Source organism: Labrus mixtus, chromosome 7 (assembly GCF_963584025.1).
Source record: "Labrus mixtus chromosome 7, fLabMix1.1, whole genome shotgun sequence".
Taxonomy (NCBI): Eukaryota; Metazoa; Chordata; class Actinopteri; order Labriformes; family Labridae; genus Labrus; species Labrus mixtus.
The window spans coordinates 30,824,348-30,839,012 of record NC_083618.1 but is presented as its reverse complement, the minus strand read 5'-3'; the positions used below and the strand labels follow the sequence as shown (position 1 = coordinate 30,839,012).

The 14,665-nt window shown below is 39.9% G+C and overlaps 1 protein-coding gene and 1 long non-coding RNA gene across 4 annotated transcripts in view; both read left to right on the top strand.

Moving 5' to 3' along the window:
• The window catches only part of LOC132977169 (uncharacterized), a 3,991-nt gene extending 1,332 nt beyond the window's left edge, over positions 1 to 2,659 (top strand). The window contains exons 1-2 of the long non-coding RNA XR_009673773.1: positions 1 to 1,007; positions 1,166 to 2,659. The exon at positions 1 to 1,007 is cut by the window's left edge and continues 1,332 nt beyond it. This is a non-coding gene — a long non-coding RNA (uncharacterized LOC132977169). The remainder of the gene's footprint in view (positions 1,008 to 1,165) is intronic.
• The window catches only part of LOC132977166 (CD276 antigen-like), a 160,486-nt gene extending 145,823 nt beyond the window's left edge, over positions 1 to 14,663 (top strand). For all 3 annotated transcript variants that reach the window (XM_061041607.1, XM_061041608.1, XM_061041606.1), the window contains 2 exons: positions 9,069 to 9,347; positions 13,405 to 14,663. In XM_061041607.1, the coding sequence (XP_060897590.1) occupies positions 9,069 to 9,347; positions 13,405 to 13,700 (575 nt within the window). In that variant the 3' untranslated portion in view covers positions 13,701 to 14,663. The remainder of the gene's footprint in view (positions 1 to 9,068; positions 9,348 to 13,404) is intronic.
• Positions 14,664 to 14,665: the final 2 nt, after the last annotated feature.

The following is a 14,665-nucleotide window of genomic DNA, read 5'->3' as shown; positions in this document are numbered from 1 at the left end:
CTCGACCAAGACAACATATGAGGAAGCGTGGAGATCGACTGATGCGATTTATTTATTTCATTTCAAGCACCGTGAAACTAGAAAAAAGCCAAAATAAAGCCAAAATGAACAGAAAACTGTGTTCAATTCATGACAGATATATAAATATTTATGATTCATTCCTAAACAAACATTTCACAGGGCAACATTTTACTTTAAACAAACACAAACAATAACATCCACATCACAACAGGCCTGATTCAAACACACATCACATTAAACACTTACAACAATATTGCACAATCCCTTTATAGTAGCGAACCTCTCAATTCATTCATAAATCATTCAATTAACATCTTCCCTTTGGACACAGCGATCTCCATAAACCTTCGAACCTTCATGCTTAATGGTAAACCATAAAACCCTGTTTTAGTATCGCATTTGGAGCAAACAAACAATTGACCATAATTCATGTTCCGGGGTGGAGCAACAACAAACAACCCAAATAGGCTCCTTTGGCCACTTACATGATGTGTGTAAAGATCCAGATGTTGACGAGCAGGAGGTGAAGATGGTCCTTTGGGTGCTCAGAGTGCTCACATGTAAACAGTGTGAAGTGGATTCAAAGTTTGTCGGTGCTGATGAGCAGCTCGTCTCAGAAACAGGACGAAGCTCCAACATCAGCCTCCTCACTGCTGAGAGCCAAAAACCAAAAGGAGGCTGAGAGCCGAGCAGGAGGAGACTGAGCATCAGAGCAGAGCTGACGTCACACTGCTCACACACACACACACACACACACACACACACACACCTGCTGCTGTTCTCTGTGTGTCCAATGTGACGTCCAGTCTGATCTGAGTGTGATATGAAACTACACTCTGAGTGATACACAAAGTTTTTGTTTCTTTTTCAGGTTCTTCAACTGGATATCGTGATATCTTTAGTCTGGGAATTACTTTGGTTGGTTTAGTTTTTGTGGCTGTTGTGCTGGGTTTTGCATAAAGCGTCACTGTATAAATCATAAAAAGGTAAGATTAAATCATTTGCATCAGCATGTCCATGATAAAAAAACAACTCTTTAAATGTCTTCTTTCAGAGTCTTGACAGTAGATTTATCTCCTCAGTCGTGCAGTCTGTTTTTTTACTCTCGGTCAGATTCTTGAAAATTATGTTTTTCTTCCCACAGGTTCAAATGCAGATTGAGTCTTCCAGTGGACTCTTGTAGCCATCTAAAACAACTCTGTGAAGTATGTGTGACCTTAAGTATTACTGGATTACATGGAGGGCAGAGGGGTGGCTGAATCAAGTTCAACATAAAGTAAGAGAGTATTTAGAGCTGTATGGGGCTTTATGAAAGTGTTCATCAACTTTGTTAACTCAGGCTTTCTGCTTCATACTCTGAGCATCGACGCTTCTTCTTCTGCACAAAATGGATTGATCACAGGCTGTCTGCTTCTGTCAGTTTATATATAACATATAACTTTAGTTTGAAGTTTAAATGTTTTTTTATTTTATTATTGTGTCACATACATTTATATGCCCAGCCCGCATGGGCTTACGTGACACCATAAATTAAAATGTTCCAGGATCAGAGTGCACTCGGTAAACTATATTCATTGTCAAGAAACAAAAAGAGAAAGTCAAACTAATTAAACAGAATATCCTGTCTTCTTTTCCAGGCCTTTGAAACTGTTGAAAGATCAGAAAGAGTTATGCAATTGTTGAATTTGTTTTTATCATATATGTTCTTTTTCTTTTATTATCACTTAATCTTTTTATCATTTCATTCATGTCATATATACGACTTTTGGGTTTTTTGGCTTTTATATTTCCTGTCAATCCTACACACACCCGTGGTGCCTATGCACCTGTGAGGTCAGGATAAGTGTGCCATACATTGAGCAAAACCACATACGAGCTCGTAGGCGTATAGCGTTTCTGCGAATCTGCCTGGTTCACGGTCTTCAAGCTAAAACCACATCTGAACTTAGTGTCACCTGTGTTACCTTGTATGATTTGACATTAAAACCACATATGAACTTAGTATCACCTGTGTTACCTTGTATGATTTGACATTAAAACCACACATGAACTTAGTATCACCTGTGTTACCTTGTATGATTTGACATTAAAACCACATATGAACTTAGTATCACCTGTGTTACCTTGTGTGATTTGACATTAAAACCACATATGAACTTAGTATCACCTGTGTTACCTTGTATGATTTGACATTAAAACCACATATGAACTTAGTATCACCTGTGTTACCTTGTGTGATTTGACATTAAAACCACATATGAACTTAGTATCACCTGTGTTACCTTGTATGATTTGACATTAAAACCACATATGAACTTAGTATCACCTGTGTTACCTTGTATGATTTGACATTAAAACCACATATGAACTTAGTATCACCTGTGTTACCTTGTATGATTTGACATTAAAACCACATATGAACTTAGTATCACCTGTGTTACCTTGTATGATTTGACATTAAAACCACATATGAACTTAGTATCACCTGTGTTACCTTGTGTGATTTGACATTAAAACCACATATGAACTTAGTATCACCTGTGTTACCTTGTATGATTTGACATTAAAACCACATATGAACTTAGTATCACCTGTGTTACCTTGTATGATTTGACATTAAAACCACATATGAACTTAGTATCACCTGTGTTACCTTGTATGATTTGACATTAAAACCACACATGAACTTAGTATCACCTGTGTTACCTTGTATGATTTGACATTAAAACCACATGAACTTAGTATCACCTGTGTTACCTTGTGTGATTTGACATTAAAACCACATATGAACTTAGTATCACCTGTGTTACCTTGTATGATTTGACATTAAAACCACATATGAACTTAGTATCACCTGTGTTACCTTGTGTGATTTGACATTAAAACCACATATGAACTTAGTATCACCTGTGTTACCTTGTGTGATTTGACATTAAAACCACATGAACTTAGTATCACCTGTGTTACCTTGTATGATTTGACATTAAAACCACATGAACTTAGTATCACCTGTGTTACCTTGTGTGATTTGACATTAAAACCACATATGAACTTAGTATCACCTGTGTTACCTTGTATGATTTGACATTAAAACCACATATGAACTTAGTATCACCTGTGTTACCTTGTATGATTTGACATTAAAACCATATGAACTTAGTATCACCTGTGGATGTATCACGTTTCTGCGAATATGAATTGTTGAGGTTTTACAGGATCTTGAAAAAAGAGACCGTCTGGCTATAAACACGTTGTGGAAAAGCTGATCGAGGCTCTTTTTTACTTTTCTAAAGGACTCCACGTCATTCTGACTTTTGAATCCCCATTTTGTGACTTAGTCCCTGAGACCAAGATCTTTTAAAACCTCAAGTGTCTACACTCTCGGGTTTAGACTTTGGTCTTTGTGTTTTGCTTTTACTTTTTATATTTTTACTTTTACTGTTTTGTATTTGCATTTGGAATATCATCTGAAGATTTTTAAATACATTTTTGGAAACTTTTTAAAATCATTTTCTGACTGAAATCATTCACACCACAAAGACCGGAGTCTCCCTTAAGGACCCCGTGAACCTCGGAAGGTAAGCTTGAGCAGTCACACCACGGCACACTTCTACTGACTTTTACTACACACCTCATACACACCTAACATCCTAACAGGGAGAGATTACAGTTATTCCGTCTCCGGGGGGTAATCTAGAGTCCTGTACCAGGGGTTATTCTTCAATCTAATTATTCTAGAAATGAATGTTAGGCAGATAATCCTAGGGCTGTGATTATAACAAGTCCTCTCTCCTCCAAAGGGTGTTAGAGGAGTAATTTTACATAGCTCCAGGTACTAGGGAAGAGGAGACTAGCGGCTGGTAGGGAGCGAGCTCTCACTTAGTTCTAGGAAAGAGGAGACTAGTTAACTAATGGGTGGTGAGCTGCTGTAAACATAAATAATCAAAGTGCTTTATAACTGCTGTAAACATAAATAATCAAAGTGCTTTATAACTGCTGTAAACATAAATAATCAAAGTGCTTTATAACTGCTGTAAACATAAATAATCAGTGTTTTATAACTGCTGTAAATATAAATAATCAAAGTGTTTTATAACTGCTGTAAATATAAATAATCAAAGTGTTTTATAACTGCTGTAAATATAAATAATCAAAGTGCTTTATAACTGCTGTAAACATAAATAATCAAAGTGTTTTATAACTGCTGTAAACATAAATAATCAAAGTGCTTTATAACTGCTGTAAACATAAATAATCAAAGTGCTTGTAGCTCTGAAAGGTTCAGAATAACCAACATGTGGAATTAAAACCATAAAACTTCAGTTTATGCTGAAAATAAATGATGAGTGAATATTTTGCAGCTGAAGTCAAATATAATGTGATGAAGGTTTTATTTTTGTGTTACTGATATTAATAATGATGAGTCTGTGTGAAATGAACATTAGAACCTTCAGGATTTATTAACCAGCGACCCCTCTCATCCCCTGCACTCCCAGTTTAGGTTTCAGACGCTTCAGACTGCCACGAGTCACAGACGATGATTACAAACAATCACTGGTCCCAAGTGCGATTCCATTATTACATTTATAAAGTTAAAAAAACATAGCCCCCCCCCCATACCCCCAAACTTTACTGCTCAGAAAATGTTGTCTTGTTTGTCATCATGTTTTCTTTGTTGTGAAGACAAAGACAGTTTTCCACATGGTGACAAATAAAGTCCTAACCTGTTTGAGGACTGTTGATTCAGACTGCTTTAGTTTGAGCCCGGTGTAAACTGGACTCTGACTGTTTCCTGTTGTTGACTGAGAGGTTTGACTTCATCAACGTTCATATCTGTTCACGCTGTAGACTGATGATGATGATGATGATGATGATGATGATGATGATGATCTTGGAGGTATCAAGTCATTTCACACAGAGCTTCTTCATTTCTGTACAAACGTTTGAATAAAACATGAAAAATGTCAAACTGTGTCTTCTGACTGTCGAACACTGAAGTGATTTTTACTGACAAGAAACAAACAAAGCAGCTGCTGTTTGTGTTTTCGACATAATACTTTTATTTTGAAGGACGATCATCGAAAGTGTTATTAGGAGATCATCGTGTTAGTGACGTCACAGCAATGTTCTCTGAAGTGACCGTCAGTGACGTCACGTTGAATGTTCAGATCAACAACTATGAAGCTTCTTCCTCTCGTGTGTCTCTGCGTCGTGACTCGGTCTGGAATAACGTTTGCTGATGAAAACGGTGAGAAAAGTAACGGCTCATATTTACTCTGAACTGTTTGAGATTGAAATGGATGAAAAATAAATGTAAAAAATGTTCAAACATGAAGTCTGGAGACAGAAAAGTAGGAAGTTTATCAGCGGAGGGGAGATAACGTTAGCACCGGAGACTGTTAGCATCGATATTTAGCTCCGTTTGAAACTAAAGGACATTAATACAGAAATATTAAAACATCAACCTCCACAGCTCAGGTGACGTCATCATATTACAGCCGTTTATCAGACATGCGCAGTGTGATGCTCGTCTCTGTGGGAGTAGATGTTGGAGGGCGTCTCCTCCATCCTGCAGAGAGAAAACTGCAGCATCACTCACATATTATGGACCATGATCAATTACAGATAATACAACATGGATGTGAGTCCACTGTGTGAGGGAGTATCAGAGTTTAATGAAGTTTTGAATGAATTATGAAATAAGAGTCAGAATAAATCAAAGTAAAACAAGAAGCAGAGAAAGAAGTTTCACCTCCTTCTCCTCAGAAATCTCAGATTCAAAGAGTTTAATCGGCTGATTCAGAGACAGTTTGACTAAAGAAACGTATGAATACTGATGTAAACATTCACTAGTCTCTGTTCATAAGTGTGACATGTTTGTTTTTTATCTTTGATATCAGATGAATGTGTAAAGAAAAGGATCAGGAGACAGAAACATCAACATGAGGCTTTATAAATGAGATAGATGGTTAAATATGATGAATATGTGTCACATAGTAAAATGTAAACGACTGTGAAGACGCCCGAGTTCAGTGGAAATGATTTCATTATGACATTTAGCTACACAAAGATAAACAGTGAGATTATTCTGATCATAAACTGACATTAGATTATCACACAAACTTCCATGAATCTGTTCTAACTTTATTTTTCTGCATGTAAACAAACTGATTCATCCTCGTGTTTCTGTCTCAGGTCGAGTGGTGGTGAAAGAAGACAGTGATGCTGTGTTACCGTGTTCCCTCAGCACCAAGGAGAACATCGAGACGAAGCTGTTTGACTGGAAGAAAGACGATCACAAGGAGGTGTTCATGTACGACGGAGGAGATTATTACGGTCACGGCCTTTCAGGTCAAGACAAACAGTTTGAAGGTCGAGTCTCACATTTTAACGACGAGCTGAAGAACGGTAACGCCTCCATAAAGATCAGGAAGACCAAGGTGGCCGACAGTGGAAACTACACCTGTTTTTTTCCTCGTCTGCAGCCGAGTCAAATGTTCCACATTGAGCTGGTTGTTGGTGAGTTTTCTCGTTCAGTCAGACGTGTTTGAAGAGTCCCAGGTGGATTTAAAAGAAACATCTGGCAGGTGTTCATCCCCACAGAGCTGCAGCCACATCTGGAGAGACACAGTTTGTATCAGACATGAAACACGTGATCCATAATGTCACTCTGCACAGCCACAGTTCAGCTCTACACAGATTATAAAGACAGCACATTTAGATTCTTCCTCCAGGGTGAAGTTGATCATCTGTCCCTCTAACATCTCATGTCTTTTACCTTCCAGGTGCTATCTTAACCTCTTGGTGTTTGTTGGTTATTTGGAGTATTTTAGTCTCGTATTACCTCCACATTTTAAACTGTATTATTCTGAGAACACAAGGAGCTGATACGTGTTCTTTATATGACTGTAAAGCAAACACTCTGAGGTTTCATCAGGTGAGTCCATGTTCATTAAGGTTATTAAAGAGTTGAACAGACGAAGAATTAAACAGCTGCTAATCAACATTTTCTTTGTTTTGTTTCATTTAATTTCATCTTCCAGATCCAGAAAACTCCGTCATTATTACGTCCATCAGGCTGAAACTCTCAGGACTTGTCCTTCCACTTGTCTTTAATGTGTGTGTGAAGTTTCATGTTGACAGACTGAACAGGCTCGGAGATATTTGACAAAGTGCAGTACAGAGTTTGTCCAGCAGGTGTCCACAGAGCTCTCTAAAACTTCTCCAAAGTGACAGAAAGAAGTTAATTAAAGTCTTTATGACGCTGACAAAATGTCCAAATGTGTTTAATGTAATTATATCAAAGATTTTATTCATATTTAAATACATATGAACTTATCTACATCACTAAATGATGTCTCTTTAATCATAGAAATAAAGTTTCTCTGTTATTAGAGGGACTAACTGTCACAGGAAGTCAGAAACCGTTAACTTCCATATATGGTCAGACAGGTAACTTCACCGGAAACAGACTCGGACGGGTTTCAGGGTGCTGACTTCTCATTGGTTAGAAGTAGCTGTCAATCAGACGGAATAGCGCTCGTGGAGTGATGCTGTCCTCTGATTGGCTGATGGAGTTTAAAGTCCGGTAGGTCCGTCACTTCAGGTCGTATTAAGCTGCCGATTGGTTCGTTGTGTTGGTGGGCGTTTCCTGATTTCAGAGCTCCTGAAGCTCATTGGTGTAAACTTGTGTCAGTACTTTAATATGAACTGATATCGCGTTGTTTCTAAAGTTTAACGAGCGGCGCTAAAAACATGAAAGAGACACAACGGAAGTTTGTGAAGTTTAATTTCACTCCGGTTTGATTTCTAAGAGCTGGGTTGAGTTGGTGAGATTTATCTATCAACAATGAGCCATAGTCCGTCCATAAATGTCTGTTTTTACATCTAGAAATACATTTGAACGACAGCTAAACAGGTGAGCTTGATAGTTGTTAACAGTTTACTGCCGTAAAGTAAGACTGCTCTATTTCAAAGTCGTAATTTCTAAAGTTAGTTCTTGAAATCATCTGAAACAACAAACCTGTAAGCTTTCAAATGAGGTGTTATATGTTTGTGTTTACAGCCGGAGTTCATATGAAAATATCAAGTTTATTTATTTTTCATTGTTTACATATAAATCTGGGGTCGCGTGCTACCTCCGCGTGATATAAGGTTAAAGGTCAGGTCAGAGGAAAACATCCCAGGTGAGTTATGTTATGATGACGTCACCTTCACGCATGTTCGTTAAAAGCCGATTGTGAGAAAGTAAATGACATTAAAGAAATAATAATTTCCTTTTTAACATCATGACAACAACTTGTACATATTATTGTGCTCTCACTTCCTCTGTGCTTATAGAGGTCAAAGGTCAACTGCTCCAAAATAATCCAGTGTCTAGGTGAGGTATCTGAAATGTTAAGTTGATGGACTCATGACGTCTCTTTATCCTCTTTGATGTGATTGGCTGGTGAATAGAAACACCTGTGAGAGTGACTCAGAACAGTTAAACAACAGAAGAGAATATAATGACCATCATGAAGGACGACTTACTGCAGGTTTATATCATTAGAGTTTTTAAGGGGCGATTTGGGCGAGAGAGAGAGACAGAGAGAGAGAGAGAGACAGAGAGAGAGAGACAGAGAGAGAGAGAGAGAGAGACAGGGAGAGAGAGAGAGAGAGAGAGACAGAGAGAGAGAGAGAGAGACAGGGAGAGAGAGAGAGAGAGAGATAGAGACAGAGAGAGAGAGGGAGAGACAGATAGAGAGAGAGTGGACTGACACTAAGAAAGGAGCCACAGGTCGGATTTGAACCGGCCTTTTAGAATTACAGCATCCGTACGTTGGGCGGGTACACTATCCGCTGTTCCACCGGCGCCCCAGATTATGAGACTCTTTGTAGAAGTTTCATGAATTTGAAATCCTATTCTAACAAATAATTCTGTGTGGAGTTATTAAAACTTGAAATGTTCTTTTTCTTTCTTTCTCTGCTCCTCATGTTAAAAGTTGAATCTGGTTATTGTTCTTTATGAGTCACTTCCTGTCTCTCTTTACCCTCCGTGTTCACAGGAGCAGCTTCAGAGCCGTACGTCACCATCCTCGACCAATCAAAGGACTGGTCTCTGCTGCAGTGTTTAGTCAGAGGAGCTTCTCCTCGACCTAAAGTGGAGTGGAGGGACAGTTCTGGAAACATCCTTCATGCTAAAGAACCACAGGTCACAGAAAGAGGAGGCAGCTACGACATCATCCTCCAAACCACTGTGACCAAGACCGACCACTACAGCTGTGTGGTCACACAGGACCAGATCAAACACCACACTGAGGCAGAGATCTACGTTCACATCAACGGTGAGATCGTTCTTGTTCTACTTCTTTATATTCGGGTCCTTTCTGTTTTTCTGTGCGTTCATTCTTTGTTTTAAATGTAAATGAGTTCTGACTGAATGTGAAACGTGTTTGGATACTTCACAAGAGAAACTTTATTCAAAGTGAGGTTAAGAAATTCAGACTTTCAGTGACTCTCTGAACAGACTAACTTGATGACTGGACAGAGAGAAGAAGAAGAGTGTGAAGGTTGACTTTGAGATCAGTTACAGACGTACAGAGTTTCTCTTGTTGTAGCTCAGTGATGTCAGTGTGGAGGTGTTTGTGATAACAGTGAAATGTTCAGGATTAGAAAACATGTTGAGTTCACACATTTCAGGAGCAGGCTCGTCACTTATCATTTAATATTAACAGTTATGTTTATCCCCAAATATTACAAACACTTTACGTTCTATCCATTCAAATCCTCAGAGTTACGTTTGCTCTGTGTAACATTTATTACAAGACATTTTGAAAACAGGAAAAATGAACACTGAGAAGTTTTGTGCAGCCGAGGCTCTCGCTTTTTAAACAATTCAAATGTCTTTATTTACTTGGCATGGTCATGTAGACCTTAAAAAAACCAGAAGTCATCACTCCTTCATCAGGAAGTCAAACAGAGATAAAGTTGTACTAGGTGGAGCAGATGTTTACATTTATACATAATATGATAAAAATGTAAATATTGACCACAAACAGGAAACACAACAAAAACAAATCAAAACAACGTTTACAGGAGATTCAAACCCAACTCTTACAGTAAGCCGGCCGTGCACTGGACGACTTCAGGACGACGTAGACCTGACTTTTGAGTCATTTCAGCCCGATAGCACGCCGTTAGTGGAGCGGTGTACACTGAGGCGTGATGGTCACGGCCCGATCAGCTGCTCCCTGCTGCTCGGATGATTTGTTCATGTGTGATTGTTTTGGTCGTACGACTGCACACACTTTGCACAGTGAGCGCAGAGCCACCAGCTGATTCTCCCACTTCAGGGACTTCTTTCCTGATTGTTCACAAACTGACAGACAGCATCTAAAATCACCATGGCAACAACAGGCAGGACTGTTTAATCTGTCTCCACACTCCGATCATGAAAGAACCATCGACAGGAAACATCTGCAGAGCTCCAGCTGACGGGGAGAATCAGTTCTGATTGAGCTGTCAGTCAGTTTGTGTTTATTTGGGATGCTGCGTGAGAGAGAGAGAGAGAGAACGTTTTTCCTGGTGTGTATTAGAGCCGACTGAAATACACATCGATCAGACTTCAACCTCCGTCTGTGGGAGTTTTTTTATTGACACTTGTGATGCTGAACACTGTACAGTATGAGCTCATGAATTCTTTTAGTCGTTCAGTGTTCACTGGACTTGAACGTCCTCGTTTAGACCGGGTGTTCAGTAGTCTGAAAGTTATGGATCCAAAACGCCTCCTGCTGGTTCTTCTTCTTTTCTACCTCTTGTTGCACCTCTAACCAACACGTCTGCTCCCTCCTGTGTAGCTTTAGATGTTTGCCAAACTTTTCCCTCATGAGTAAAAAAACATTTCAATTAATTTCTGCATCACTAAATTAAAATTTTTTAAAAACACAAACTCTCTGTGGCGGCTTAAGATAGAAAAATGGCGCACAGAAACTAAGTGTGTGAAAATATAATAAAGTCCAAAAGTCCAGATATCTTTGTAGATTTATTAAACCAAAAAGGGAAAACACTATTTCTAAACAAAAGGTTCAAAAATGATGATTTAGGTGATGATGACGATGACTCACTCACCCCCTTTGTCTAGCCTCCCGCCACCCCAAATGCACAGGTAAAAATAAAGTAAACCACGCCCACTGCTAATTACCAGAAATAATAAGAAACCCATATAAGGAGCAAAATATAACAAAGAATCAACTGAGGTAAAAACACACATTATGGCTCCTACACTCGATCTTACCCACAGTTCACCCTTAACTACTGTACCATTAAAAAAAGTTTAATTCTGCATCTCTACATTAAAACTGTTCACAACACAAAGACCAGTTCTTAAAGACGTTTGAGCTTGTTGTTGAAATGATCACCTCACACTAACCACCAGGTTTAACTGAGCAGCTGATGGAACAAACTGAAGAAACTATTTAGTTCAGAAAACAAAAGAAATGACCAGAGCGAAGAGGAGGTCAGAAATCATTAAAAAAGAATCTAAATGAAGTGAGGAAGATCATTTACTGAATAGTTTATGACTAAAAATACATTCAGGTGTTAATTCTAACTCTTCATGATGTGTTTCTGTGTGGAGGTCATCATATCTGGTCTCTGTGTGAACATCATGAACTCTTTTTATCTTCAAACTAAAACATTCCTGCAGACATGAATCTAAAAGAGCAAAACTAAACAACACCTGCTGCTCCTTCACACAGGATCAGGAGCTCACTTTAATGTTTCACACCTTCAACTCAAACTTCTTTACTTCACAGTTTTTACTGCAGCTGGTCCTGCTGGATTCATCTCCATGGTTACCGTGTTGCTGCTCTCTGATTGGACGCTGCTGCAGATGTTACCTGGTCACCAAAGAGCTCCTGACTGAGAGCTGCACTCAGACGTGACTTCAGACTGAATCAGTGCTCTGAAACGAGTCAGTCGTTAGTTATGATGGAGGAAAGATTTCACACACAAACACACACACACATTGAGAAACACACACACACATTTATAAGGAGCGGCGTGCCGTCACAGGAATCGGAGACGTTTCAGTGAGTGAGAAGAGACGACGTGTTAATAATGTGAAACATGTCCGAGCTGAATCTACTGAGGCCGACATGATCATTAAAACAGAGTATAACTAGGAGCCTCCTTTAGCTCCAAACACATGCACTGATCGTCCCTTTAATCATTTGATCCATGGAGGTCACTAAAGGCCTTAAAGGGACAGTACACAGTTTGACCGTGTGCTCGTTTGACCTTCTTATGACCACACGGCGTGTTACCTGCAGGAGATCAAAACATACTCGAGCAGCTTCACTAAAAGTCCCACCTTCAAGAAAAACACAGAAACCTGAGTGTCCGCTGTGTTTGTCAATATTTACACCTCTCCATCAGACCGCCTTTTCCTCGGGGACTACTTTCTTTAAAACCGCACAGCGTCCGTGTTCCTCCACGTGCAGCTCGCCGTATCAGATCAGCGTCACAGAAGAGACGAGGAATAATCACATCACATATGTTCCACTTTAGAGCCGTATGAAATGAAAAGAGCGCTTCCATCTCCATGGACGCTCACAGATTCTCACCGTCCAATCACGAAGGGCTACATGACCTTTAACCTGAACTTAGAGACGGCTCACTCGTCGTCCTGAACGGCTTCTGATCAACGGAGACACAACCCGCGTCTGCTGGGAGGGAGTGATTGACAGCTGTTTTGGCCTACAGCCATTCCCAGGAGGCGGGACTTAGCATGTGACAGGCTGAGATAAACTAAGGCGTGTATAGTAGAGGAATATAAAAGAAGAGAAGTGGAGATACATGAAGGGATGTGAAATCTTCTTTCCATGAACCTTTGTTTCCTCCGTGTCCACAGGAGCAGCTTCAGAGCCGTACGTCATTGGTTCTCCTACCGTCGTTCTTTTGTAACGCAGATAGAGAGAGAGAGACAGAGAGAGAGACGGAGAGAGAGAGAGAGACAGAGAGAGAGAGAGAGAGAGACAGAGAGAGAGAGACAGAGAGAGAGAGAGAGACGGAGAGACAGAGAGAGAGAGAGGGAGAGAGAGAGTGGACTGACACTAAGAAAGGAGCCACAGGTCGGATTTGAACCCGCCTTCTTTCAGGAGTACAGCATCCGTACGTTGGGCGGGTACACTATCCGCTGTACCACCGACGCCCCAGATTATGAGACTCTTTGTAGAAGTTTCATGAATTTGAAATCCTATTCTAACAAATAATTCTGTGTGGAGTTATTAAAACTTGAAATGTTCTTTTTCTGTCTTTCTCTGCTCCTCATGTTAAAAGTTGAATCTGGTTATTGTTCTTTATGAGTCACTTCCTGTCTCTCTTTACCCTCCGTGTTCACAGGAGCAGCTTCAGAGCCGTACGTCACCATCCTCGAGGAAACGAAGGACCAGGCGTTGCTGCAGTGTTTAGTCAGAGGAGCTTCTCCTCGACCTAAAGTGGAGTGGAGGGACAGTTCTGGAAACATCCTTCATGCTAAAGAACCACAGGTCACAGAAAGAGGAGGCAGCTACGACATCATCCTCCAAACCACTGTGACCAAGACCGACCTCTACAGCTGTGTGGTCACACAGGACCAGATCAACCACCACACTGAGGCAGAGACCTACGTTCACATCAACGGTGAGATCTTTTCATAGTTTAAACTCTAAAGCTGATCTGATGAGACAGGAGGAAGTTTCTTCAGAATGTTTCAGAGTTTTAATCCCACGTTTCCTGAGACTCCTCGCTCTAAATATCCTGAATCTACATTTAAGGCTTCAAACAGAAACTGAAGGTTGTGTTTAAAGGTCACATATTCTCCTCCTAATAAAGATGAACTACAGAGTAACGTTAGTTTGTCCTGATGATGATGAACGGCAGGAGACCACCAGTCTGAAAAGATGTTTCATTATTTATTCAGAATTCAGCATTTTATATTTATGTGAGGGCTGTCCAACCAGCAACATTTAGAATCTCCATTAATCGCTAAATTTCAAAAGTTAGTCGTGATTAAAGACATTTTTAATCCCGTGTGTAACCCTAACTCTAACCCTATGCAATAACATGTTCAACCTGTAATATCATGTATGTGGGAGAAACAAACAAGCAGCTGAAATACAGATTGAGACGACAAATCTACCAAAGAAACAAAGGCAAAGAAAATGGGTCCGTTTACATGCACTTCAGAAGACGTGGAGCAGACGATCTGAAAACAGAAGGCATCAAAAGCAACACAAACTGGTCCAGAAGTCAACGCCTCAGAATGGAAACCACGTTCATCAAATGATTGAAAAGAAAGAAACCAAACGGGCCAAATGAAAAACTTTGATTCAGGCCGCCATCTCCTGCTCAGAAGACGGAAGGACAGTTGTTTGGTTTCTCTGCTTTTAACTGCAGCCAACAAGGAAAACGGGGAAATACCGCCACCTGCTGGTGCACCAACAACAACACGGTCTCCCCCTACCTGCTTTTATCCACGGTGCAATGCTGCCACCTGGTGTCGAAAAGGTGGAAGGACAGTGAGAGGGTTTCTCCGGATTGTTTCACATCTATGGAGTTTTAGATGAAACAAAAAGTAGTTTAAAATGTTTTTATCTTGTTTTAATGAATGGATGACTTTGTG